This window comes from Thamnophis sirtalis, unplaced genomic scaffold (assembly GCF_051295495.1).
Source record: "Thamnophis sirtalis isolate CommonGarterSnake01/CBP01778 unplaced genomic scaffold, rThaSir2_p1.2 scaffold_6, whole genome shotgun sequence".
NCBI lineage: Eukaryota > Metazoa > Chordata > Lepidosauria > Squamata > Natricidae > Thamnophis > Thamnophis sirtalis.
In genome coordinates, this window is record NW_028261386.1 from 28672873 (window position 1) to 28699691 (window position 26819).

At 43.6% G+C, this 26819-nt stretch overlaps 1 protein-coding gene across 1 annotated transcript in view; it reads left to right on the forward strand.

The window, feature by feature from the left end:
• The first annotated feature begins 3130 nt into the window (after nt 1–3130).
• The window catches only part of USP34 (ubiquitin specific peptidase 34), a 160038-nt gene continuing 136349 nt past the window's right edge, over nt 3131–26819 (forward strand). The window contains exons 1-2 of the mRNA XM_087717484.1: nt 3131–3551; nt 26297–26384. Of these exons, the coding sequence (XP_087573610.1) occupies nt 3509–3551; nt 26297–26384 (131 nt within the window). The 5' untranslated portion in view covers nt 3131–3508. The remainder of the gene's footprint in view (nt 3552–26296; nt 26385–26819) is intronic.

Genomic DNA, 26819 nt, shown 5'->3' on the forward strand with positions numbered 1-26819 from the left:
TTTAACTTATTGTTTAATTTATGCTGTAAAGCCACATAATTATGATATTTGTACAAACAATTTAATAAATGAAACAAAAACATTAAACTGTTCCAGTTGTGCATGTTTGGCATAAATATGGCCTGAAAACCCCAGTTCTTTTAAAATTGGTTTCCACAAGTTAAATTCAATGACTGAATTAACTTATTTTCAACACATAAACTTTCCAAATGTACTTCATTTTCCCAGTATCCTAAACTCATATTAAAAATCATCCAAGATAAAAGCTAACCATATTTAACATGTGTGAATGCTGTCTGAGTTAATCTGTAAGTTGTGTACAAAAGCAGAGGTGGGTTCCTACTAGTTCGCACCTATTCGGTAGAACCGGTTCGTCAAATCTACCGAACTGGTTAGAAGAGGTTCCACCAGTGGACCCGGAAAATAGGCCACACCTATAGAAGAGGTTCCAAAAAAATGTGAAACCCACCACTGGTCCTTGGATATGATTATTGTACACTATCATGCTCAATTTATAAAACTCAGTGGCTCTGTGAAAGGTAAGGACAACTACAAAGAGCCAAGGTGGCGCAGTGGTTAAATGCAGCACTGCAGGCTACTGCTAGATCAGCAGGTCAGCGGTTCAAATCTCACCGGCTCAGGGTTGACTCAGCCTTCCATCCTTCCGAGGTGGGTAAAATGAGGACCCAGATTGTTGGGGGCAATATGCTGACTCTCTGTAAACCGCTTAGAGAGGCCTGAAAGGCCTATGAAGCGGTATATAAGTCTACTGCTATTGCTATTACTGCATTTGTGGTGCATTCAGAACATTCCGTGTGTTGAAGTTGTTTTAACGCAAACCAAAGATGCCTTTTAAAAAACAAGTTTACATCATATTCTTATGCATGCCAGTGCTGTGTGTGAGGTAATTTAAGGTAGTTCTGACAAGTGTCGTCGGCATCTTCATATCCGGTCATATGGGTGGCAAGCCACTCCCATCCGGTCACATGGGTGGCAAGCCACTCCCACAAAGGAGGCCACATCCACAGAGTAGGTTCGAACAATTTTTGAAACCCACCACTGTACAAAAGGAATAGATAAAAAAGGGATTTTATCAAGCCAGCCTTTAAAATGGAATTTGAACTAGAACTACAATATGTACAAAGATGAACACATTATTGCTAAAATGTATAAACTCCTACTGACACTTGAAAGAGAAGATGAAGAGAAAGAATGTATGATAAATTGGGATAAAAACTTTGGTATAATATAAATGGCTCAATGGGAGAATATGAAAGGATTGAAATTCACTTTGTGTTGTAATAGTCAAGAGAATTTTTACAAAATAATGTATCATTGGTATTTGTCACTGGAAAAAAATGTACAAAGGCATTGCAAATGTATTTTAGAAATGTGAACAAGAACAAGCGTTTTACAATGTTTGGTAATGCAATGTTTGTAAAAATGCTAAATAAATTTGAACTCAAATCTCAAGGATCGACTAATACATGACTTAAACCAGAGATGTTCCTTTTGGGACTGATGGGTAAACAATTGGAAAAACTCATGGATCTTTGTTTCTGTATATAACAACAGCAGTTTGATTTTTATATACACAACGATGGAAAGATTCAATATTGCCTACAATGGAAGAATGAATGGTAATGTTATGGAGCTAGTTGAGACAGGAAAGAAATTGACAGCTTTGATTAGGGAAATGACATTAATTTTAATGTTGTGTTGGAAGAAATATCCATCTGGTTCAGTTCCAAGTGGGGAAGAAGACACTGAAAACATGATTGGAAAGATGGTTTTATTGATGGACAGGACCACATGGGTTTGAGGTCCTGAGTAATTGATCACAGTGGAGAGAGAGAGGTATTTATACCCTCTCTTGAGCTTTGAACTTGAGCTTCCTGTTCCTATGCAAGAATAGGTATTCTATTGGCTGCTGTCAGACTCCTATAGGGCTATATGGGGGTCATAGCTGTGGTTATCTGAGATGAGTTTGGTTGAACCTTGCTGGATGATGAAATGTATTTAGGAAAATTCGAAATGCAGTGAGCCCTGCTGCTAGATGGGTAGAAGGCTACTCCTATCATGTCCTGGGGATGGTGGTCATGTCTTAATCTCACCCTGGAGATAGAGGTCTAATTGTCTTGTAGATAGGCTGGCTCAGTCCTGCTCAATAGGCACCAAATATCTGCTGGGGGCAGGGAGCTGCTCTTTGTCTTTAAAAACCCATTTCTCCTTTTCTCCTCCAGGGAAATATAATATTCAGACTTTTCAATATTTCCTAGAATATTTTATTTCTCTAGGGGGGTGGATCGGTGCTAATTTTCTACAGCTGATTGGCAATCCCTCTTGAACTTTTTGGGTGAAACAAAAAAATTTGTGACAAATGGATTTGATGATTAGACAAAATGGTAGATAATAAAAAAAGTATGTTGTAATCTTAATGTAATGTAGTTTAATGTAAATTCATATTGATTTTTGTTGTGAATTGGAGTCTGAAATCATTTCTTTGTATATCTTTCTCTTTCTGCACTTCTCGCTTAACTTTCTTTTTCACTGTCATCTCTTGCTACTTTAATTATTATTATTTTTATCTCTGTTTGAAAATGTTAATAGTTATCGAAATAACCTTCAAATGGAGCATTGTGGTGAGAAAACTGACATAACATGGCGAAAGGAAGATTCAAACCTGCCCTAATTCAGCAAATGATTTTTTCTCTTATCTCCACTCAAACTCTATTTACTCACATGATCAACAGTGCTATACAAAAAAAAACTATAGCTGATTGGACAATGAATCTCTTCTTATGTTAAAGACTACGGAATTCTCTGGAAGACTTTCGCCCTCCCACCACGGCTTTCACCACTGAGCCTCGGTGACGTTGGCAGCCGAACGCCTCCCGCCTTGCATGAATCGGGGGCGGAGACGTCCTCGCCGCCATTTTGCCCTCCCAACTGCACTCTTTCTCATTCTGTTCGCGCCGCCCCCAGACGCCCCGAGGAAAGAACTCCTCCTCTCTTTCCTTCGCCTCCCGCCGTTCTGGCCGGAAATATCCGAGCCAGAACAGAACCTGCGCGCGCGGGTCTTCGCACTCCCCTTTGCCTTTCTCGCCCCGCCTCCTTCCCTCGTGCAATCTCCTCCTCTCTCCCCCTCCGCCTTTCCCCCTCAGCAAAATGGCGGCACGTAGAGGCCTTAGCAGCCAGTGAGTGACTCGCCTTCTCCTCCTCCTCCTATTCCTCGGTGGCCGCCAAACTCTTTTGCATCAGACTGTCGTCTCCTCGACTTTCCTCCTATCCCGCAATCACTTTTACAACCCTCTCTTCTCTCCCCCCTCCCCTTTACGAGTATTCCTTCCTTTCTCCCCCTTCTGTCACATTCAGGTACCCATCCCCCCCATCGGCCTCTTCCCCTCCCCTTCCCCCATTCGCCATCAATCAATCAGCGGCGACCGAGAGCGGATCAATCAATGGTCGGGAGGAGGAGGCGGCGGCGGCTGCTGCTGTTTAATGAACAATGTGTGAGAGCTGTGCCGAGCTGCTGGAGGTGTTAAATGAGAGTAAGTGGAAAACCTCTCGTACCTTCTTCCCCGGCCTGTTTTGCACGAACCGGCTTAGGAAGCGCAGGGGTTGTTGTTGCTACTGCTCTAGAAGAGGGAGGGGAAGAGAATGTCGGTACCCGGGTCTCTCTGCCCCCTCTTTCCACTTTCTCAGCGGAGGATGGGTGGAAGAGGGCTGCAAAGGCTTGCTAGGAGTGAAAGGGTCATACGGGAAAGGCCCTGGCTTCCTTCGCGCGGAGAGAAGGCCCAATTGGAAAGTCAGTCGGCGCTTCCTCTCGAATAAAGCATGGGATGGCGTTGCCTTGAGGAGGAGTAGAGGACAAGGATGCTCTTTCTGGCCACCGTCCCCCCCCTCTCGTTTTCTCTCATCTTGCAAACAGGGTTATCTGCAAACAAGAAATATACTGGCGACATGAGCTGCAGAAAGATCCTCTGCCTTAAATGGTGCAAATTGGGTAAGGGGGTGAACGAAATCAACACTGGATTGCATTTTCCTCTGCCTTTCCTCTTCAGTAGGTTCCTATCAGTTGCAACCTCCGGCTTAGTTCTTGTGCTCCGGATGAGCTTGCAGACAAACGAGGCCGGTCTGGATTATGAGATGTTTGGGGCACGCCAGAAATAAAGCTATGGTTGCAGTCTCACTCTTCTCACCTGCAGAGCTGTAGGATCTTAAGTGGGGTTGGTGGGAAGTGGAGTAATCTTTCCTTTTTGGAAAAAAAGCCTTATTGTGGAAAAGTAGTTAACTTTATATCTATTTCTATTCTGCTTTATTTTTTGCTGAATTCTACATTGTTTGATGTAGAATGTTTGATGATATCACGGTGCTTTCTAATGCTATAAAATATTATTTAAATGTTTTAAGTTTAATGCCACCCATTCTCTACATATGGATGAGGTAGTTTCTATGTTTACATTAAACAAATATTTGCCTTGCTTCCAAACTTGTGTTATTCGCAACACAAATATAGGAAAATTTACCTTTCAAGAAGAATAATTTTTGCAGGTTTTGGAGTAAATCACAACTATGATTTGGTTCTGGGGACGAACATACAGAATTTGGGCTGTAAATCTTAGATATTTAATTTTATTTGGTCAAAAATGAGTGATCTAGTGTAAAACTGTTTTGGATGCTGTTCTGCCTTAATTTGTGATATAAAAATAAACCTGTTAGGTTACAGCTCTTGGAAAGAGAATAGGTAGAAACAAAACTGTAAAATCTAAAGTTTGGTATGATTTGCTTGCAGCTATTGAATCTTACTGATGAGTTGGTTTCAAGAATTGTAGGTAGTGTTTAGAATTATCTGTGGTGTACGACTGATGTAATTCTAATTGTAAGTTGGTATATGGTTGTATTAGTATAGCTATAATTTGATGGAGAAAAATGTTCTTGGTGCTGAGATTCATGTATAATGGTGGTGGATAAGAATTTTACATTCAAGCTTTTTGAAAAAAAATTATTTTGAGAGATTGACTATACTTTAAAATCATGGCTTTTTGCTATTTGAATTCAGAAACTTTCATAGTTGTACAACTTCAATTATTTGGCATTTACCGTATATTTTCACAATTATTTGGCATTTATCATATATTTTCACAGATTTTGTCCATTGATATGCAGTGCTTTGCATGTTGACCAGAACTACCACATTCTGCAATGTTTAGTCTCTCTTTAGTGGATTTGAGAAGGCTTTTGCTATGATTAATAGGTTTAAGACAGTACTGAAACATTACAATTATTCTAAATTTTATGTTCTTGAGGTTTTTTTTAATATGCTTGGATCAATTATTAGGAATCTAATAGCACCTTTTGAGACCAATATGCTTAATTAAACAGAATAAGCACAAGTAGTCCTCAGCTTACAACCATTTGTTTAGTGGTGAAGTTAAAATTGCAATGAAAAAAGTGACTTATGACCATTTTTCACACTTACGATTAATGCAGCACCCCCAAGGACATGTGATGAAAATTCAGATGCTTGGAGGTTGAAGTATTTTGGGATCATGTGATCACCCTTTGTGATTTTCTGACAAAGCCAATTGGGAAGTCAGGTTCACTTAACTTTAATAACAAAAACTGCAGTTGTTACTACACTTAACAACTGTGGCGAGAAAGGTTGTAAAATAGAGCAAAAGTCAGGAAATGTCTAGTTTAACTGTAAAATTTTTAGGCTCAGTTGTGGTCCTACCTTGAGGACTATTTGCATTTGTGAGCTACATCAAATGAATGGAGTGACTGAACTGAGTTATGATCTAGTTTATATATCTAAAAAATTGAGCTGCAGGTGACAATGCTTTTGCCTTTTAATATTTGTTAGCTAAGCTGCATATTCCTCCTGATTTTATCTATGATAGACTAATATTCTTCACTTTTCATTGTATCTTGGATCACTTAGTATATAGTGCTGTGAACTAGTTATTTACCAGTTGAACATTTTCAGAATGTTGTTTAGTTGAGAATTTATTTTCTTATTTCAAGATAGAACCTATAAAAATAACAAAACGATAATCATGTTTTTGTTTCTACTTTAAAATATATAAGAATTTTTAAAAATCACATTTAAGAGTACCCATAATAAACATTACTTGTAAAAATAATTATAAATGATCAAGAATTTTTCTCCTTAAGTGTGAAAATATATGCCCCCGTTACAGTAGTCATGTTAAGAATAGTTATCATACAATTTTATTTCCATAAATCTGTGGGCTTTCAAGATGATGGTGTACTTGCAAACAGTTTTTGCTTGCTTTTCATTTTTATAATTGCTTTGGGAGTTTTTAACTGTTTCACATACTACAGTATTTTCCTCATTAAAACTGCATAGTATTTTTGATTCAAATGCATTAAGGTCCTATAGATTTCACAGGGGTGTAAATGTCTTAATTGTTTACAAGTCCTTAAGGCAACCATAACATAAGATGTGCAACTGCCTTTCAAAACTGGTATCCAGAAAAATATTTTTGATGTTGGAACGGTTTGAGCACAAAGGGCATGTACAGGTAGTCCTCAACTTACAACCATAATTGAGCCCAAAATTTCCATTGTTAAGCAAGATAGTTGTTAAGTGAGCTTTTCTTGCCACAGCTATTATGAGACTGCAATTGTTAAGTTAGTAACAGTGGTTGTTAAATGAACCTGGCTTCCCTATTGACTTTGCTTGTTACAAGTTTCAAAACGTGATCACTTGATATTGCAACACTGCCATTCTCATAAATACATGTCAGTTGCCATGCATCTAAATTTCTAACATATGACCATGGAGACACTGCAGTGGTTGTAAGTATGAAAAATAGTCATAAATCACTTTTTTCGGTGCCCTTGTAACTTTGGTCATTAAATAAATGGTTGTAAATCAAGGACTATACAATTCTTTGAGGCTGATAAGATTGAGGTGACTTTTAAAAATACTGTTACACATATAGTATATGGCTACTTTTGAAGAGTGTGTAGAATTAATTCAGCACTAGAATTAATGATGGTCAGTTTTTGGGAAGGATATAATTCCATTACTCTATACCAAATTGCACTAGCTTTTGATCTCTTTTTAAATTCAGGCTAATGTGGTATCTGTGACATTTAAAAGCCCATAACACGTAGTTCTTGATTTACAACTGTAATTGAGCACAGAATTACAGTTTTAAGTTGTGATTTTAAATCAAGGTATCATAAGACCAGACCTGATCTTTTGATATTTTTTGTAGTGCTGCTGAAGGAATCCATTTTCTCCAAGGACAATTTTTGCTGAAAACCAGAAATAAATGCTGGAAACTGGCAAAAATATTGCAAATTGCAGTCATATATAAAATGTTAATTAGAATACAATTCTTTATTAGAATAAAATAATTTTGTATATTAAAGTGTTGCTTGAAATAGTATTTTTAAACCATCCAAGGTTGTAAATGCATCCAAATATTATTGAAGACTATACCACACATGCAAATATGCACGCACACACACATACACAAAAGCCACAGAATAGTTTTATGACCAATGCAACATTTAAATAATTTTTGATAGCAATAGCACTTATATACCGCTTCACAGTGCTTTACAACCTTCAGAAGCATTTATTTGTTAGCTAAGATTTATACACTCCATAAGCACTAGGAATTATACAGAATAAAAACATAGTACAAGGAATGATATACTATAGTCCTTTACTTAACAATTACAATTGGGACAGGAACGTCTATTAAATGAGTTATGCCTGATTTTATGACCTTTTTTCCTGCAATTAAGCAAATCTGGTTTCCATCATTGACTTTGTTGGAAGCCAGCTGCGAAGATCTCAAATAGTGCTCACATAACCCAAGACACTGTATCCATCATAAATGTATTCCAGTTGCCAAGCACTCAAAATTTGAAAATATGACTATGGGGATCCTATGATGGTCATAAGTGTGAGGACTGGCTGTACGTCACTTTGCAGTACTGTTATAACTTTGAATGGTCACTAAACAAACAGTTAAAACTCAAAGGTGGTAGTAAAAACCAAAACTGTAACTAATAATAATGGCTCTGATCCTCCTCTGTTAATCAATTATTAAAGAGTTGATAATCAGGATTATAATATTCTAATACATGGAATCAAGCTAAATCGAGGTTTGATTTTTTTTCCCCTAACAGCATGAAAAATGATAACCGAATTTCTTATTTTGCTAATAGATAGTGACCTGTGAAAACTGCAAAACTTTGTAACGGCCATATGTAACATTTATTATTATATTTTATTTGTAAATGAAAACTACAGCAAAATTTCATTTTAATGATCATAGAGGGTGTGTGAGTTCATGAAAATATGGTAAATTGAATTCCATCATTTTCATTATGGAAATTTTATTTATCACTGTGATTTGACACAAATTTGTCCAGATTTTGCATAATTTATATAATGTAAGTGGTACAATTTATACAATGTGCATACAATTATATTTTTTAAAATTATATCTATATAAACAATGTAAATTGCAGTGGTATTGACGTTCAGTGAATTTTTCATTTTAAATAATTTTAAATAATTTTAAATAATTTAAATAAACCGTTGAACTCTTAATTGTCTTACTAAACATTTGCTTCATGAGATTGAGTAAAGTTATACCAACACATAGGAGAGGGTTGATTGAGAATAGGTATTTTTTTAATATAAATGAACAGTACTAAATCCCAACTGCAAATTTTTCAGCAAAACAAAGTTTGTTCTATATGCATGACAAGAATGTTTAGGGTGGAGAGTAGATTAAATGAGTATTATATACTCATTATATATTCCCGCCATTCACACAAATTGCTGCATCTTCTCAGCGGCGGCTTGAGAGAGGCAGGGCAGCAATTGGAGCACGCTCTCAAGGCGTCAAGAATATAGGCCATTTCGGAGGTTTCTCTGGCTGCGGCCACCCTCCACGTCTAGCCTTTTGATCTATGGCGCATTTCTTCACAATCCTATTCCCCGGCAGCGTTTATTTGTGTCCTTTTGGCGCATGCTTACTCTGCTTCGCAATGGATTACCAGCAATCACTCTACTTGCCAGACCTCTGCCCGACAAACGCAGTAGCCGATTTACCACCATGGCGGATGAGATCTCCGTGGATCCCCTTCCGGCAGGCCAGTCTTCTAATCTGACAGGGACCTATCTTAGGAAGGCAGGCAGGACTGCTAGGGAAGCCTTTGTGGGGACCATGGCCAGCTTGCCTTATTCCAAGAAGCCCTCCAAGGCATAGGAAAAGGATGCAGCCAGGCACCAGAAGGCCCTGGAGAAAGAATTCGCAAAGGCCCAAAGGCAGATAGCGGCACAAGTCTACCAGCCAGATTAGCCAGGAAGTCCTATTGGTCAGGATCCAGTTGATGCCCCTCCTCCTCCTCATTCTATCTATGAGAGTGGGGGATTTTCCAGAGAGGTTTCCCTCTCCGAGGGGTTACAGGTCTCCTTCCCCCTCCTTGGGGGGGGGGTGATGACCTATTTGAGTGTGACCTGGTTTCTGATAGGGAGGGGTTCCCTTCTGTTCCTCTGACCAGGGATTCCAGTCTCAGGCCTACTGTGACGGGGACCCATCCAGTAGAAGACCTGGACCCAGGCCTCTCAGCAGAAATGAAAGAGGTCATTGCTACAGCAATCTCTCAAGGGATAGCTGAGAGTCTCCAAAGGCGTGAGGCGCAACCACAGGTTCCACAGCCAGCAGCTCCCATTCCTCAGACCTCTCCAGCTCCTCAGGTCCCTCTAGCTCCACAGTCCCCTCAGGGCCCTAGATAGCATCAACGCCCCCACAGGCCTTCATCTCCGTCCCCATCAGTGGCCAGTGCTGAATCGGTGTGGGACGATGAGGATGTTGGGGATCATGAGTTATTGGATGATGAGAACCCCATTCCAGATAAACCAGCCTTTGCTGGATTGTTTCAACCATCCTTATTCAAGTCAATCCTGTTCAAGGCCCAGGTGTTCACTTACATGGAGGTGGCGGTGCCTCCGGATCAGGCAGCTGCAGATCCTACGGATCACAGTAAAGGTCTGTTCGATGAGAAGGTTCCTGTCCAGGAAATTGTTCCTTCTCCCAAATTCTTTAAGGACGTGGTCCAACGCCAGTGGGTCCAGCCTGGCACCCAGGCCACCCCAGAGGGTAATGACAAATGCCTTTACTCAGTGGATCCTTCCATGGAAGAGCTTCTTAAGCTCCCCTCTGTTGATCCTCCAGTTCAGGCTCTCACTTCCTCTTGAGTACTCCTACCGGACCTTCTAGAAGAACTTAAGGCGGAGGACAAAAGAGCTGAACGGGCTTGCCACAAGACCAATCAAGCCGCAGCTTGGGCCATTAAGGCGGCCACCTCCACCTTATTCTTTAATAGGGCCACGCTTGCCTGGCTTCGTCAGTTACTCACTAGGCTCACAGCAGGAGACACCAGAGTGCGACACAATGTAAACAAAATTGTAGCCGCAGTGGAATATTCTGCAGATGCCACCTTTAACGCTGCAAAGTTTGCTTTGTGTTCCATGGCCTCTAATGTCACCTCTCGTAGGCTCTTATGGCTACGCCACTGGAACGTGGATATGCGTTTGAATTGGAAGATTGCTTCCAATTAGCGGGGGCAAGTTATTTGGGGAGGCCCTTGACAGTTTTGGTTGAGAACAAGGATAAGCGGAAGGTGATGCCCTCGGTTTTCCAGGAAACCAGACCGCAGGTCGTCCTCCCGCAGACAGACTCCCCGCCCAGCTGATCCTCCGAACAGCAATTCCTCCTTTCAGCGTTCCTATGCTCAGGGAACGGATTGCAATCAGGATCGACAGCCATTTTGGGACAAGGCCCATCAGCAGCCCTACTCCTGTTGTCCTTTTCGGGGAGGGTCTGGAAACAAACCCTTCCATTGGCACAAGTGACCACCATCCCAATCCTCCCATAGGGGCGCAGCTCCAACTCTTTGCCGTCTGGTGGGAGGAGATTACTCAGATACATGAGTGCTCCAAATGATTCGGATAGGTCTCACTCTGGAATTCCTCTCTCCCCCCCGCGCCACTTCATTCATTGCCCAACTCCTAGGTGTCCCACCAAGAGGGGCCTCATGGATCAGGGCCATAGAAGCGGTTCCCCTGAGGCAAGAACGCAGGGGGTTCTATTCCATTTTATTCCTAATGCCCAGAAGCTTGGGGGGTGGGGTGGAGAGCGATACTAAATTTGAAGAAGTTGAACCAAAATGTGGCCTACAAAAAGTTCAAAATGCAGCCCCTCCAATCCATCTTGGGCTGCATTCGTCAATGGGACTTTCTAACATCAATAGACGTGAAGGAGGCGTACCTTCATGTTCCCATCAGACCCGAGCAGAGGCACTACCTAAGATTCTTCTATGCCGGGTCCCACTTTCAGTACAGGGCTCTCCCATTTGGCCTGTCGTCGGCCCTAAGGATGTTTACGAAGATCCTGTCTGCGGTTGCCACCCACCTAAGATCGCGACCGATCCGCCTATATTGTTATCTAGATGACATTTTGATTCAGTCGCCAGCGCAAGCAACATGAGGTCTACGTACCACCATGCAGACGTTCCAGAACTACAGCTTTGCCATCAACCTTGAAAAAAGCCACCTGGCTCCAGTCACCAGGATTCTACACCTGGGGACCGTGATAGACACTTCATCTTGCCAAGTCTTCCTGTCACCAGACCACGTCAAAAGTCTCTGAGAACTGGTCCAAAAGGTCCATTTCTCCCCCAACACTCGCATTGCCACCCTGTCACAATTGCTGGGGAAGATGATCTCGTGTTTCTTGATTGTTCCTTGGGCGAGGCTCCATACGAGAGATCTGCAATGGTTTCTCCTGCCAATGCAGAGAGCGAAGACCAGCAATTCACCGGTTAAGGTACGTCTACCCACCAAAGTCATTCGGTCTCTCCGGTGGTGGCTTTCACCAGCCCTCCTGAAAGGGACTTACTTCAAGGAACTGCTCAGGCTGACCGTCACAACTGATGCCAGTCTCTTCAGCTGGGGAGGTCACATGTGCACCCTAGTGGCTCAAGGACAGTGGTCAGCTCGCAACCTCTCGCACAACATCAATTGGTTGGAGCTGAGGGCAGTTAGGCTAGTGCTTTGGACATTGCAGCACAGCATCCAGCATCACCATGTCCTTGTCCTCACCAACAATGTGGCAACAAAGACGAACATAAATCGCCAAGGGGGTACCAGGTCCCGATCCCTCATGACGGAGGCGGAAGCGATTGGCTAGTGGGTGGAATGTTACCTGCAATCCATTTGGGTGGAGCACATCTCCGTTGTGAACAACGTCCAGGCGGACTGGCTGAGCCGCATCAGGCTAGACAACTTGGAGTGGCGCCTCCATCCGCGCCTCTTTCACCAATTATCCCAGAGGTTCAGTCATCCCCTGGTCAACCTATTTGTTACTCCGGAGAACGCTCAGTTCCCCTGATTTTTCACCAGGTTCCAATGTCCCCGGGTGGAAGTGGTTGATGCCTTGGCCCCCGAGGCTACTTTATGCCTTTCCCCCACTGATCAGGAAGATTCTGGAGGAGCAAGCAGAGGTTCTTGTGGTGGCTCCATACTGGCCCAGGCGGACTTGGTTTGCCGATCGGAGTTGCCTATCCATCACACATCCCTGGAGGATTCCTCAGGAGTTGATCTCTCTCAGCCAGGGAGCGGTTACGCATCCGGAGCCCCAGTGGCTGAAGCTAACCATATGGCACTTGAGAGGGACCTCCTGAGAAGAGCCATCTATTCTACCAAGGTGACCAACACCATCCAAGCCTCCAGATGAGCCTCCACCACACAGATCTATGACGTCACTTGGACCACCTTTGCTACCTGGGGCAAAAAACATCATCTTCAACCAAAGCCCGCTTCCCTTCCTCAAATTCTAGAGTTTCTACAGGAGGGCCTTGATAGAGGGCTAGCCGCTAACACTTTACAATGGCCAAGTAGCAGCTTTGTCCACAGTGCTCTCATATGGCAACCGTTATCCACTCAGCAGGCACCCGGAAGTACACAGCTAATTGCATGGAGCCTCCAACCTAAATCCCCAGGTTGTCTATCATTTTCCTTCCAGAGATCTTGCCATTGTGCTCAGGGCGCTTACTGACACCCCCCCCCCCTTGAGCCACTACGTCATGAATCTGACTTAAAACTGTTTTACTTCTTGCCATTACTTCACCCTGCAGGGTTTCAGAAATTGCAGCCCTATCGGTCCGAGACGATTTGTGTACCAATCCTTTGTGAAAGACGGATCGAGACAGAGGACAACCCTGTCTGAGTGGATACTCAGACAGGGTTGTCATCTGTCTCGATCCGTCTTTTGTACCGAAGGTTAATTTGTATTTTCACCGTGCCCAGGAAGTTGTCCTTCCAGACTTTTGTCCATGCCCGAATCACCCAAGGGAGCGTCGTTGGCACTCCCTCAATGTTCGGAGGGCAGTCAAGAGGTACATCAGATGCACGGCCCCCCTTCGCCGGTTGGAGGCCTTGTTTGTCGTTTTTCAACCGACCTTGTTGGGTCGAAAGGTCACATTGTCTACCATTGGGAACCTTGATTCCAAGGCTTGCATCCCCCTTGCCTATGAATAGCGGGACAGGCACGTTCCTTCTCGAGTGACTGCACATTCCACACACAGTGCGGCCACGATAGCGGCCTGGGCCACTCAGGCGTCGATCGAGGAGATCTGCAAAGCGGCAACTTGGGTGTCCCAATGTCTGCAGATGCTGCCTTTGGCAGGAGTGTTGCAGGCCGTTGTTTCTGAGACGCATTAGGGTTCGGTTGTTACTCTGTTCTCGCCCTTGGACATTTTTTTGCTTGGGTATGTCCCTTGCTTGGACTCTCCAAGCAGCGCAGAGGAAAATTACCATTGGCTTATCTGAAGGGTCCTTTTCTGTGCACTGCAGGAGAGTCCAATCCCATCCTGAGGTTATTTCATTCCCATCGCATTTGTTCTTACTTTTCGTCTGTGGATGTTGTTGGGAAGGATGGAACATTGACATTGACTTACCTTTGGGGACCATGCTTTCATTGAAAAACTGAAGATACCGGGAGACCAGGAGGCGTGGTCACAAATTTCAATCCAGTCCATTGGGCAGAAGGATAGAATTTAACCCTTGCTTGGACTCTCCCACAGGGCACAGAAAAGGTGCTTTCAGGTAAGCCAATGGTCATTCTTGAAGATAACATTTGATTTTTATTTTTATTACATAGACAACACATACACACAACAATGAAAAAAAACCCCATCACATACAGCATGTTGTTTGGTTACAGGTGTTTTAACATTTATCATTCTTATACATTTATTATTTCATTTAATAGGTTATAATATATAGTTTGGTTTGCTTTGTTTACCATCCCTTCCTCCTGTTGTAACACCACCTTATTTTCCCTTTCTTTTCTCCCTCCCCCTTCTCTACTTCCTTCCTCCTCTCCTTTCCCTTCCTTCTTCTCCTACTCCTGCTCTTCCTCTTCCCCTTCCTAACCTCTCTCCTCCTCTTTCTCTCCTTTCCATCATCCTCTCCTTACCTCTTTCTTTCCACCTTCCCTTCTCTACTTTCTTCCTTCCTCCTCTCCTCCTTCCTTCTTCCCTTACCTCTCCTTTGCTCCTGCTCTTCCTCTTTCCCTTCCTACTCTCTCTCCTTCCTTTTCTCTCCCTTCCATCCTCCTTTCCTTTCCCTTTCCTTTCTCCCTCCCTCCCTTCTCTACTTTCCTCCTTCCTTCTCTCCTTCCCCTTCCTTCTTCTCGTACCTTTCTCCTACTCCTGCTTATACATTCTGCTAACTCATTGTGTGATTGATTTTGACTTAGAATATGTTTGAATCTAGCATTATGGTTTGAATAGAAAACCATAGAAAATAGCATGTTGTGGAAATCATACATATCTTGATGATAAAAACAAATCATATATTGCAATATGTGAATGCAACCAAAGCTATGATATTTTTTACTTTTGCTTTGTTAATGTTTGAGCAGTATACTTCAAATTTTGCATGTCTTTCTATGGTGTAACTTTACCTATGGCAGCACAGGTAGTCCTCATCTTACGACAGCAGCTAAGCCCAAAATTTCTGTTGCTTAGCAAGACAGTTGTTATGTGTTGCCCCATTTTACGCCCTTTCTTGCTGTAGTTATTAGGTGAATTAACTGCAGTTACTAAGTTAGTAGTGACAATAACCTATTGGCTTTACATGTCAGAACGTTACAAAAGGTGATGATCACATGACCATCAGACACTGCTACTGTCATAAATATGAGTCAGTTGCCAAGAGTCTGAATTTTGATTACATATTCCTTGGTGCTGCAATAGTTGTAAGTGTGAAAAACTGTCATAAGTCACTTTTTTCCAGCCCCATTGTAACTTCGGTCACTAAATGATATGTTTTAAGTTGAGGACTACATGTAGTATAGTAGTAGTAATTGTTATTTGATCAACTTGCTGATACAGTAGTCATTTGAGGCTGTATTCATATAATACTATACATACCTTCTTGAATATGTGTGCCACGAATGACGATGTATTTGTTGGATTAACAGGATTTAAACTGATGTTCAGTGATTATGATTTTTTCCCCAGGTACATTTAGAGAGTTTTGGAAGAATTTTCTTGGCAGCATAAGGAAAACATTAAGAAAAGAAATTGGAATTTAAACAAGAATGGCTTCTCTTTATATCACATGTCATATAAAAGGCAAAGTCAGATACTTAAGAATACAGGTTTAAGTGGAAAGAAGTTTTATTGTTAATTTTGATGAAATCATCCAGGTAGAAGGGGAAGACATTTAGAACTTAATATTGTTTTTAACATTCATTTTTTTATTTTTTAACTAGATCATGTGCTTTTTAGGAATAATGATAAGTGATATAAGTTAAAATTTTAGAAGTGAATTTATTTCTTAGGTCTGACTTTATATTTCAATACTTTATTTAATAAATGAAACAGTTACTCCTTGCCTTTGAACCTGTTTTGTTGTTGTTGTTGTTGTTGGATTAGGAGATGTTGGAGCCTGTCGGGGAATTGGGGCACATATAATGATGGTGACAGGCGTGAGATATGGTGAATGGGATGTTCTTAGGGAAAATGATATAGATGCTTATATTGGTTCTGTATTTCAGCTCCTTAAACTCAACCCATATACCTGACCAGCAGACCTTCAGAGGCCGTAGTTTTTGGCTGCTGCTACTAAGTATCAATTTGGCCTGTAATAAAGCCTCTCTCATTTGTGATTTAATCTGAGAGGCTGGGTCGAGAAGGGGGTACCTCTTCCAGAAATGTATCCAGCTGGGTTTGGGATGTGACATGAACTGAGACCTGAGGGCAGGGATAGTGGTGTAGCAATTGTCATACAATAATTACTTAAGGCTTTCATGAGTGCTCCTTCACAGATTGAAGAGGTGAGATCCTGTTCATTAACTTGGCTTTAGGAATCAGTTAGCATTTCTGCTACTATACCAGCCTTACTGCTGCAAAACAACCTTCCTGTCTATAACAGTATGTGGGAATGACCTTGGGAGAAGGGGCATGAAACACAACCAAGGGAACAATCAGATAAGATGAAGCTTAGTCTCTAACAGGAATATGGGCAAGCCAACAGGTTCAGAAAAAACCCACACTAGTTTTTGGACTGTAAAGAGCGTGGGAGAGAAGTACTTTCAGATAAATAAGATTCTATTAACCTTACAATATAATACTCCTCAACCTGTGACCATAATTGGGACTTAGTTGTTGAGAAATGTCATTGTTAAGTAAAATGCCCACATGATCGCTTTGCTGAACAACTGTAGTGATGGCTTTCCGAGTTGTGGTTGTTAAGTAGAGAAAAATCACTGCTTGCAAAGGAGGACTGGCACTCCCCTCTATACACAGAAGGGAATGCATGTGAAGTGGGAATTCCGAAGATCTGAGTTTTGTTTCTGCAGCAAAGAATTTCTGTTCTCCCTCCCCACCCCCATGCATGGAAAGGAGGGGAAATCCTTTGGCAGATGGCAGTGGCTTATAACCACCTCTGCGAGCTTCCTCATTGATTTTCTGGGGAAGCTAGCACAGGATTGCAAATGGCAATCACATTATTACAGGGCACTTGGCAACCAGTTTTAAGTTTGAAATGCTAAGCACCTTAATCATGATCACATGACCATGGTGGGGAGTGTCTTATGTGGGCTGGATGTACCTTATGCATCATAAAGCACCATTTCCAAGCCATTATAACTGGTCATTAAACAACAGTTATAGGTCCAAGGCCTTGGATCAGATCATGACTATATGACCTGGCCCCTTATGGATTCTGTCAGTCTCCATGGTTCATGGAAAAATTTGGGGGATATGAAATGAGAGAACAGACATCTAGAGTGGTGTTGGCACTCAAGAAGGGATAAACAACCAAACGTGGACTACAACTGCTATTAAGACTACTATGTGGATAAGGACAGTGAAGCAGCAATATTTCTTTGCCTTTATTGTGTCAGCACATAGCGGCACCAAAGCCTAGTTTTAGAGGATTCATGCCCTCTTGGGGTAGAGAGAATGACAGTTCGTCTTATCTGAACTGTTATTTTAAGAGTTGTTTGCAGGATGGTCCAGAGATGGTATTATCACAGTCAATTGGCCTCGAGACTGGGTTGAAGCTGAAGCCACGCCTCTGAGCTCCTCCCTTCTGACTCCAGTTTCAATGCAGTGTGCACTCCCAAGATCCTGCAAACAACTCTTAAAATAACAGTTCAGGTAAGACCAACTCTCATTTTCCAGAGTGGGTTTGCAGGATGGTCCAGAGATGGGACATACCTAAGTTGCCATCCCACAGGGTGGGCCGTCACCAATCTGAGAGGATCCGTTGCAGTACTCTGCGGCCCATAGCTGCATCAGAAGATGCGAAGGCATCCAGCCTGTAGTGCCGGATGAAAGGCGATGGGGAGGCCCACAGCGCTGCCCTGCAGGTATCTTCTATAGGGGCCTGGGAGGCCCAGGCCGCTGACATGGCTGCGCTCCTTGTGGAGTGTGCCATGATACCAACCAGCACCAGCAAGTTTTGCGCCTCATAGGTGAGGGTGATAGCCAAACGAATCCAATGACTAATGGTGGAAGGGGACACCCTCTTCCCTAACGACAAGGGTTGGAACGATACAAACAAAGCCTCAGACCTCCGGAACTCAATTGTCCGCTTCAAGTAAATCCGCAATGCCCGTCTTACATCTAAGCAGTGCCACCTGTGCTCCTGCTCTATGACCAGGCCTGGACAGAAGTCCGGAAGGACCACCTCCTGCGCGCGGTGGAAAACCGAATTAACCTTAGGCAGGAATGCCAGGTCAAGGTGTAGCATTACCCTGTTGCTGTGGAACACGCATAGATCCTCCCTGGAAGAAAGGGTCCCCAGTTTGGAAACTCGCCTAGCTGAGGTGATTGCCACAAAGAACACAACCTTGCAAGTGAGTAGCTTCCGGCTGACTGACTGCAGTGGTTCAAAAGGCTCGGCCATGAAGGCCTGTAACACTGTGGGGAGGTGCCACGTAGGAAACCTATGGACTGGCGGAGGAGGTAGATGGGACCCCCCCTTGAGGAACCTCTTAACTAAGGGCAAATGAAACAGTTGAGTGGAACCCTCCCTGGGAATCACCATGGCTAGTTCCGCCAACTGTCTCTTAATAGTTGCCAGGGACAGGCTGTTATGCAAGCCATCCTGCATAAATTCCAGTACCTGAGGGACCGTATCCCTGGAAGGGGCCACGTGGGCAGACTGACACCAGAAAATGAACGTCACCCAGGTGGAATTGTAAATCCGTTCGGTTGACTGACTGCGGGAAGCCTCGATGGTTCTGATCACTCTCTGGCACAGGTGGGCGCCTATCATGTGCTCCCGCTCAATCTCTACATGGCAAGTTGAAGCCACTGTGGATCTGGATGGACCAGCTTCCCCTGTTGCAATTTCATTTCCCCCCGGGAATCCTCCATGGTCTCCCTGCCGAGATGCTCAACAGGTCCGTGAACCAGACCCTCCTGGGCCAGTAGGGGGCCACTAAGATTACCTCCGCCTGCTCTCTGACTACCTTCTGGATGACTCCAGGAATGAGAGGCAGGAGGAAACGTACAGTAGCCTGGCCGGCCACCTGGAGCAAAGGGAGTTGACCCTCTCTGTTCCCTGAGCTGGGAACCGAGAGAAGAACTGCGGCACTTGTGCGTTAGATAGAGTGGCGAACAGGTTCACCACCGGTCTCCTGAACCTCTGGCAATCCTCTGTAAGAGCTCCCTAGACAGACTCAACTCCGTTGTCTACTATCTCTCGGCTCAGCCAATCCGCCTGATGGTTGTCGATGCCGGTGATGTGTTCCGCTCAGATGGAGCACAGATGCTTCTCCCCCCCCAGTATCCCAGTGACATCACCTCGCTGTGCAGTGCTCTGAAGCGTGTGTCCCCCTGCCGATTTATGTGTGCCTTTACTGCAATGTTGTCTGTTAAAACAAGGAAGGGGTTACCTTCTACCAAGGTTTGGAACCGTCGTAGGGCAAGGTGGACCGCCTGGAGCTCCAGCCAATTTATATTGCGTCGAAGGTCACTCCATGACCATCCGTTGTCAACACGAGATGCTCCTGCTTCCTGAATTCGCAGCCCCTGAGCAATTCCAGGGGCATCCACCACTTGAGGGACATCAGCACCTGCAGCGTTGCTGGTACCTTGAGCGTCGAGTTACTGGAATCGGCCCTTTGATATGGGAGCAGCCTCCATTGAAGCGTCCTGGCGTATAGTCACGCCCATAGAACCACCTTGATACAGTAGATTAACTTCCCCAGAAAGCTGGAGAGAAGAGCTACGGGAACACAACAATCCTTCCAAATCTGCTTAATTAACTTCAACAAACTCAACCCAACTGGGAATCTATAACCGTCCCCATGTGTAGAATTCGAGTGGCTGGGGTAAGGGAGCTCTTCTCGAAGTTAAATGATAACCCCAGACCTTTGAGGATTTCAATGACCTGCTGGAGATCCTACCTTGTCAGGGTGGGAGACGCTCCCTGAACTAGGTTGTCATCCAGGTAGCAATGAAGTCTAATGGGGATCTCCCTCAGGTGGGCAGCCGCTTCCGCTAGCACCTTGGTGAAGGTCCTGGGAGCCAAAGCCAACCCAAACGGTAGGGCCGTGTATTGATAGTGAACCCCTAAATAGGAGAAGTGTAGGAAATGCCTATGCTTGGGGAGAATGGGGATGTTCGGGTAGGCCTCCGTGAGGTCAATGGATGCCAAATAATCCCCCTCCCAAATCCCTGCCAGGAAGGACTTGAGAGAGGCCACCTTAAAACGTCTGTAAACCAAGAATTGGTTCAGGAGCTTTAGATCCAAAATGGCTCTCCATTCCCCCGAAGATTTTTGCATTAGGAAGAGGTTAGAGTAGAAACCCTTGCTCGCCTGGGACCCGCTCTATGGCCACAATGTCGAGCAGGATGGCCTGCCGCATCTGCTGGCGCATATCAACGTGCTTGGTTGGAGGAAAAACACGGAAACAATTAGGAGGGGAGAGAAATTCCAAACTGAGACCATGAGTTACCGTACTGAGGACCGAGGAATCAGTGGTGATCTCTGCCCAGGCATCTACAAACAGAGCCAGGCGACTGCCAATGGTTGGGGATCGCAGACCTACTTGCCCCAGCGGTAGGGACGACCACCTCCCCCCTGAAAGGGCCATTTGCTCTGGGACTGGAAGCGGGATCTGTCCCGATTGAATCCCCTGTCGGACTGCCTATCCGACCTGCCAGGAGGGTACCTGCTCTGGTGAGTTTCCTGTTCCTGTGGTCGCTGTGCAGACCTGCGATAATAGGTTGTGGTCCTCTGCTCCGTTTTCTTAGTTGATGTCAGCAGCACCTTCTTCTTGTTCTTGTCCTCCACCAGGATTGGGTCAAGGGAAGCCCCAAACAGGGAGCCCCCTGCATAGGCCGCTGAAGCCAGTTGCCACTTCACCTTGTCCGCCTGCCAGCCCCAGAGCCATAGGAGGCAACGAGACGCGACGGACGATGCCATAGCCCTGGAAGAAAACTTCATAGCGTTTAAGGTTGCGTCAGCCAAAAAGGAACATCCTCTGATGGTATGCACGCCTGGATCTGCTCCATCCCAAAAATGGCCGTGCAATTGAAAAACGACGCAGAGGCCACCGCCTCAATGACCCAAGCCGATGACTGGAAGGTCTTCCTGAGGATCGTCTCCGCCTTGCTGTCCTCTGCCTTCAGGTTGTCTGCCACATCCTTGAGTACCAGCGAGGCTGGGGCAGCCAGAACCACCACAGGAGGATCCACAAAGGGCATCTGCAATGTTTGGGAGAAATCTGGTTCGATGTTATAGAACCGTCTGTCATCATTGCATGGAATAGGGAAGGCCCCAGAGGTCTCCCACTGCTTCTTGACTACCTCTAGAAATAAATGAGGAGCAGGGATCTCCTTCTTAGCAGTTTTGGGCTCTGAAAATACCGGGCCCTGGGGCTTCTTTGCTGGCTCCCCTGCCTTGCCCCCTCCCCGCAGCTGAGCAGTGGCATGCGCCTTGCGCAGAAGAGATCGGAACAGGTTATGGGGGAAACAACCCCATGAATGTGGGGGGGGGGGTCAGGCTCCGAACTTTCCTCATCTTCAGAGAGAGCCGGATCTCGTTGAGCCTTATCCCCCATGACCGATCCCTCACTCACTAGGGAAGGAGAGACAGGGCGGCTGGCCGGTTGGGCAGTAGCCTGTGCCAGGGATGAAGTGGTTCTGAGAGCCGTGCTCTCACCCTGAGAAGCAGGATGTGGCACCTGTCGCTACAGGCCTGCAGCAACACCAGAAGCAGTGGCCCTTTCAATGAGGTTCTGAAGGCCAACAGGCAGATCCTCCATATCCAGAGAATCAGAGAGTCCCAACTAGGGCCCTCAGCAGCCTGACTATGACTGGACAGGGGTGCCTGGCCAGGGGCCTGGAAGAGTCCTTACCTTTCCGCTGAGCTCCTGGGAAGGTAATCTGGCTTGAGCATCTGCCTGGTCCAGGTTCTCCATAGAGAGGAGAGGAGAATGGGGAGCCTCCCCCAAAAACTCCCCCAAGGAATCTGGGGATCCAGGAGGAGAATCCTGCCTCAGGGGGCCCTGCAGAGGTGACCTGGATCTGGAGGGGGAGGGACTGATCTTGCCCTGCAGGGCCCACAACCTCTCAGCCTTGGAAAAGGACTTGAGTAATGCCCTGTGCCTCCTTTGCTCGGCTTTCTGGATGGCACGGAATGGGCATGAGGCATCTGAGACTTTAAGCCTTCCGGAGGAGGCAGTGGGACGCTGCCTGGAAGAAGTCCCCTCCACAGGGAACATGAGGAGGGAAGGAGATCTGTCCGTCATCACACAGCTACTTACAACCACTCCTTGTGCTTCCCTGTGATCCGCCCCTCACCTTCACTTCAGCAGCCAGAAAAAGGATCTTCACTCCCTTTGCAGCATGCCCTGATTCTTTAAACGCTGCAAATGGCGCATTCTGGGGCTGCCGCAGCTTCTCTGGGAGTCTACTTCCGCCATGCGCCTTCCCAGCCGCTTCTGGAGCTCCTCAGACGTCCGCAGCCTTCATGCTCTTCTCCGCGCTCTCCTAAGCCCCCAGCAGCGAGGCGCGCTCTGTTCTAGGGCTCCTGGAGCTGTTGGGCTGGAAACCAGAGCCCATTAGCCCCCACCAGTGCCGATCTGCCTTCTCAAGTCTCCACATGGCTGCTGGCTTAAAAACGGCCGTTGGAATGGCAACTCAGCGACCGGAGCCTCCAAGCCTTGAATTTTAACCCCCAGGTAGCCGGAAAAACCACAGCTATCAGCAGGGACTTACTGGGAGGTGAAGGAAGGGTCTCCTTGTGAGAGAAGAAGCAAGCTGAGATGGTCCAGAAATGGTAAATCTGACCAGGAGTCAATAAATTTTAATATCTCTTTGGCCAGACTGGATTGAAACTGGAGTCAGAAGGGAGGAGCTCAGAGGCATGGCTTTAGCTTCAACCCAGTCTCGAGGCTAATTGGCTGTGATAATACCATCTCTGGACCATCCTGCAAACCCACTCTGGAAAACTTGAAGATCTTCCTACAGGACTGTTTGGAAAAATTTGCTTAACCTCTTGTCAGTCAAAATTGCCCAAATTTGTTCTCAGTTGGATGTCGGGCTTGTTGGAGGCCTTAAGGAGATTCCTGGGGCAGATCCTTGCCCTGCTATCCTGGATTAATTTGAACCTATTGGGTCTGGGGAAGTGAACAGAGCCCATAGGATTGTGAGCTTGGTCACTTCTCTGTGGATCCATGCTCCTCCTGGCTAGTTAAAACTGCCTGAGGGGTGTCATATGGATGCATTCTGGTAATGGTGAATTTCTCATTGTGTGAGGGTGATAGTTCACCCACTCATCATAAAACCATAGCTAGATTCTACCATATTAGACAATTGAGGAGAGGATGTGATTGAGAAGGTGGTTGGACAAAAGCTTCAAAGATCCAGACTTTGAAGTTGTATTTTTAGATGATTGTGTTTTACATGTATCGCTCCTAAAGAGTATTTAGAACTTCAGTTGATATAAATTACTGTGGTGCAGACAGTTATACCGCTAGAGCATGTGACACCTTAGTTCTGAAAGTGACAGTTTGCTTCCATGTACAATTCAAGGTTTTGGTTTTGGCTTTGGCCCTTCATGGTATAGTTATTTGAGGGATCACCTCCCTCCAATCTGCTGGTCCCGTCAGGTCCAGTAGAAGTACACCCACTATTTATTTTTATTTAGGAAATTTTTATTTTCCATATATGTCCATTATCTTTTCCTTCTATGTAATTATTTATTTTGTTCCTTAAATGTTTTAAGATAAATGTGTTTTTTTTAAAAAAAGAAAGCTTCCAGGATTTCTTTTTATTTATGCAGTGTGTGTGTAACTTTCAGCATGATAATTCCGATCATTTGTTCTTAATTATGTCAGAAGTCACTATTTGGTTGATAGTCAAGTATTTCTGAATAGAGTCACTCTTCAGAGTATTTTCATAGATTTTTTGTTAGTGTGATAGAGATCTATTTTCTTTATGTTTCAGTTTCACAAACTCTCTTGGTGGCCATTTAAAGTTAAATTTAAAGTTATGATGGGCCTACTATGCTTCTCAACTGCCTGGATTTAGAGTAATTTGCTGTGTCCCACAATCACATGACTATGTTTTATGACAGCTTTGCGGAAAACCTGCATTTGTGTCTGGTTTTTTGCCAAAACTGACCCATAGTGTACATATGGGTTTGCTTAATGACTGTAGTGGTTGCTTAACAATCACCACAAAAAGTTATAAAATTGGGTTGGTCATGCAGTCTCCTTTACAGCCATTGAAACTTGCAATCACCGTGGACAGGCTCCATTACAGTCATAACTTGGGGACTAGTTGTATTCCCCTCCCCCCCCATATTAGAGTATACTATACAGGTAGTCCTTAATTTACAATCACAATTGATTCCAAAATTTCAGTTGTTAAGCATGACAGTTAACTGAGTTTTGCCTCATTTACGACTTTTCTTGCCACCCCTGTTAAGTGAATCACTGCAGTGGTTAAGTTACCATATTTTTCAAAATATAAGATGCTCCGGACTATAAGACGCACATTAGCTTTAGAGGAGGAAAACAAGGGGAAAAATCTGCCTCTGCGCCTCACCCCCGTTTGCTGCAGCCTCGATCGCTGCAAAAAGACGGATGCAATAGGTGGAGGCGGTGATCCCCGCTGCCTAGAACAGCTGATCACCACACCAACCCCCCTCTCCACCCATGCAATATTCACTCTATAAGACACACAGCCATTTCCACCCACCTTTTTTTTTTTGTGGGGGGGGAGTGCATCTTATAGTAAAAAAAATATGGTAATTTGACTTCCCCATTGACTTCGGTTGTCAGAAGGTCACGTTTCCCCAGGACACTAGAACACTCATAAATGTCTCTTGCCAAGCATCTGAATTTTGATCATGTGACCACAAGGATGCTGCAATGGCTGTGAAAAATGGTGATAAATCACTTTCATCAGTACCATTGTGAATGGTCATTAAAAGAATGGTTATAAGTCAAATACTACCTGTGTTTATTACAGTTTTCAGGAATTGGTATCTACGTTTGACTCTCATAGTATGATACAGAACTTAGCTCACTGCGTATTGTGCATAAGAAACTTGATTATGCATGTAGGCCTTTGTTTTTGTGAAGAATTATATCAGAAAACCAAGGTTAAGATTCATAATGCATGTATACCATTATTATGAAGAAATATATCAGGATTATGTCTAGCTTCTTGTGCCCAAATTTTGGACTGTGATTAATCAGAAATATGTTTAAACCAACTTTATGTATTGCAATTAATGTTAAACCCAACTTATTTTGAGATGAGTTAACTTCAGTCTTGTAACAGGAGCTTTGTAGAATTATGTCTTTGTTGACATGAAAGGAGGACATTACAGTAATTGAGATTGTATGCTAACTTGAATTCGTTAATTTCTATGGTTCCCAACTGCTTGCTGTATCATTCACACATCAGGACGCAATAGCTCTGCATTTAGGGGTATGCAAAAGGTATTGGTTCCAGAGAAGTCTGAAATGTTTATTTCTCCCTCTGAACTATGTCAGTTTGGGAGGAGCTTCTATAAGTTAAATCCTCTGAACTGGAATGAGTTTCTCCATTCAGGAATTAATGCATTTTGTACATTTCTTCACTTTAGCTTTTCCTATGGGTAAATGGTTATGATGGTATAAGTATAAGTAGTAGTTGCTTAACAACCCTAATTGGAACTGGAATTATGTTGCTAAGTGAAGCAGTAGTTAAGCAAAACATCACATGAGCATACTGACTTACAACCGAAGTCCCAGTTGTAGTTGTTAAGCAAATCACCCATGACAGCCACAATATTCTAGTTTTTATTGTTATTTTTACCTCTAAAAGTTTTCAATTTGTTTTTCAATTACTTATGTTATTCTGAAGTGAATAACACTGGTCTTATTTTTTAACATCTTAAAAAATGCCTTTTAATATGCATTAGATATCTCATTTCTATCTGATTTTAATGTGTTAATATAATGATAAAAATAAATATATAAATGTGTGGCTTTCTAAATCAATTGGTAGTCCCATTTGTTTGACACAACTTTCCTACAGCTTAATTTAAATCTTAATATGTTGAAAAACTTTAAAACTTTAAAATAGGGAAACAATATTTTTAATGCTTCTGAAACATTTAAATTGTTATTATTTAACCATTTATTTTTAGTAGAGCATATAAGAAACTAAACACTTCATGATAGTTAATAGTACCATTATTTTTCTTTAGTATCAGATACTGACGGTGGTGATGGCTTGCAACTCAGAAAGGAACATGCACTCAAGATTTTTGCTTATATCAATTCTTGGACACAAAGGTAAATCTGTTTATTTAGCCCTTATTGATGATGCAGCTACCTGGATATGTGTGTGTATACAAGCAATCTGAATAGTAAAAGTGGTAAATATGGATAAGTTGATATAAAAATAATCAGTTTCATTTTTTATGTAATTCTGTAATAAACAGATAAATCATTTTGGTTTACATGGTAAATTTTGCTTGAATTTTTGGTAAAAGTACAGTAGTATGGGGCTGTTATAAGTATGGGACTGCTATAAATCTGTTTTTTTGGTAGACTTTTCAATTTGTGGGACACTACATTTTTTGTAGTGTTAAAATGCTTTTTATTTACAGAACAAAAAAAGAGTAAAAACTAGCATGAAACATCTCTTCTTTCCATTGTTACAGGCACCATACATGAAGTGACTTGCTTAGCATATTTGAGAAAGTTGTTATGAACAACTCACTTTTT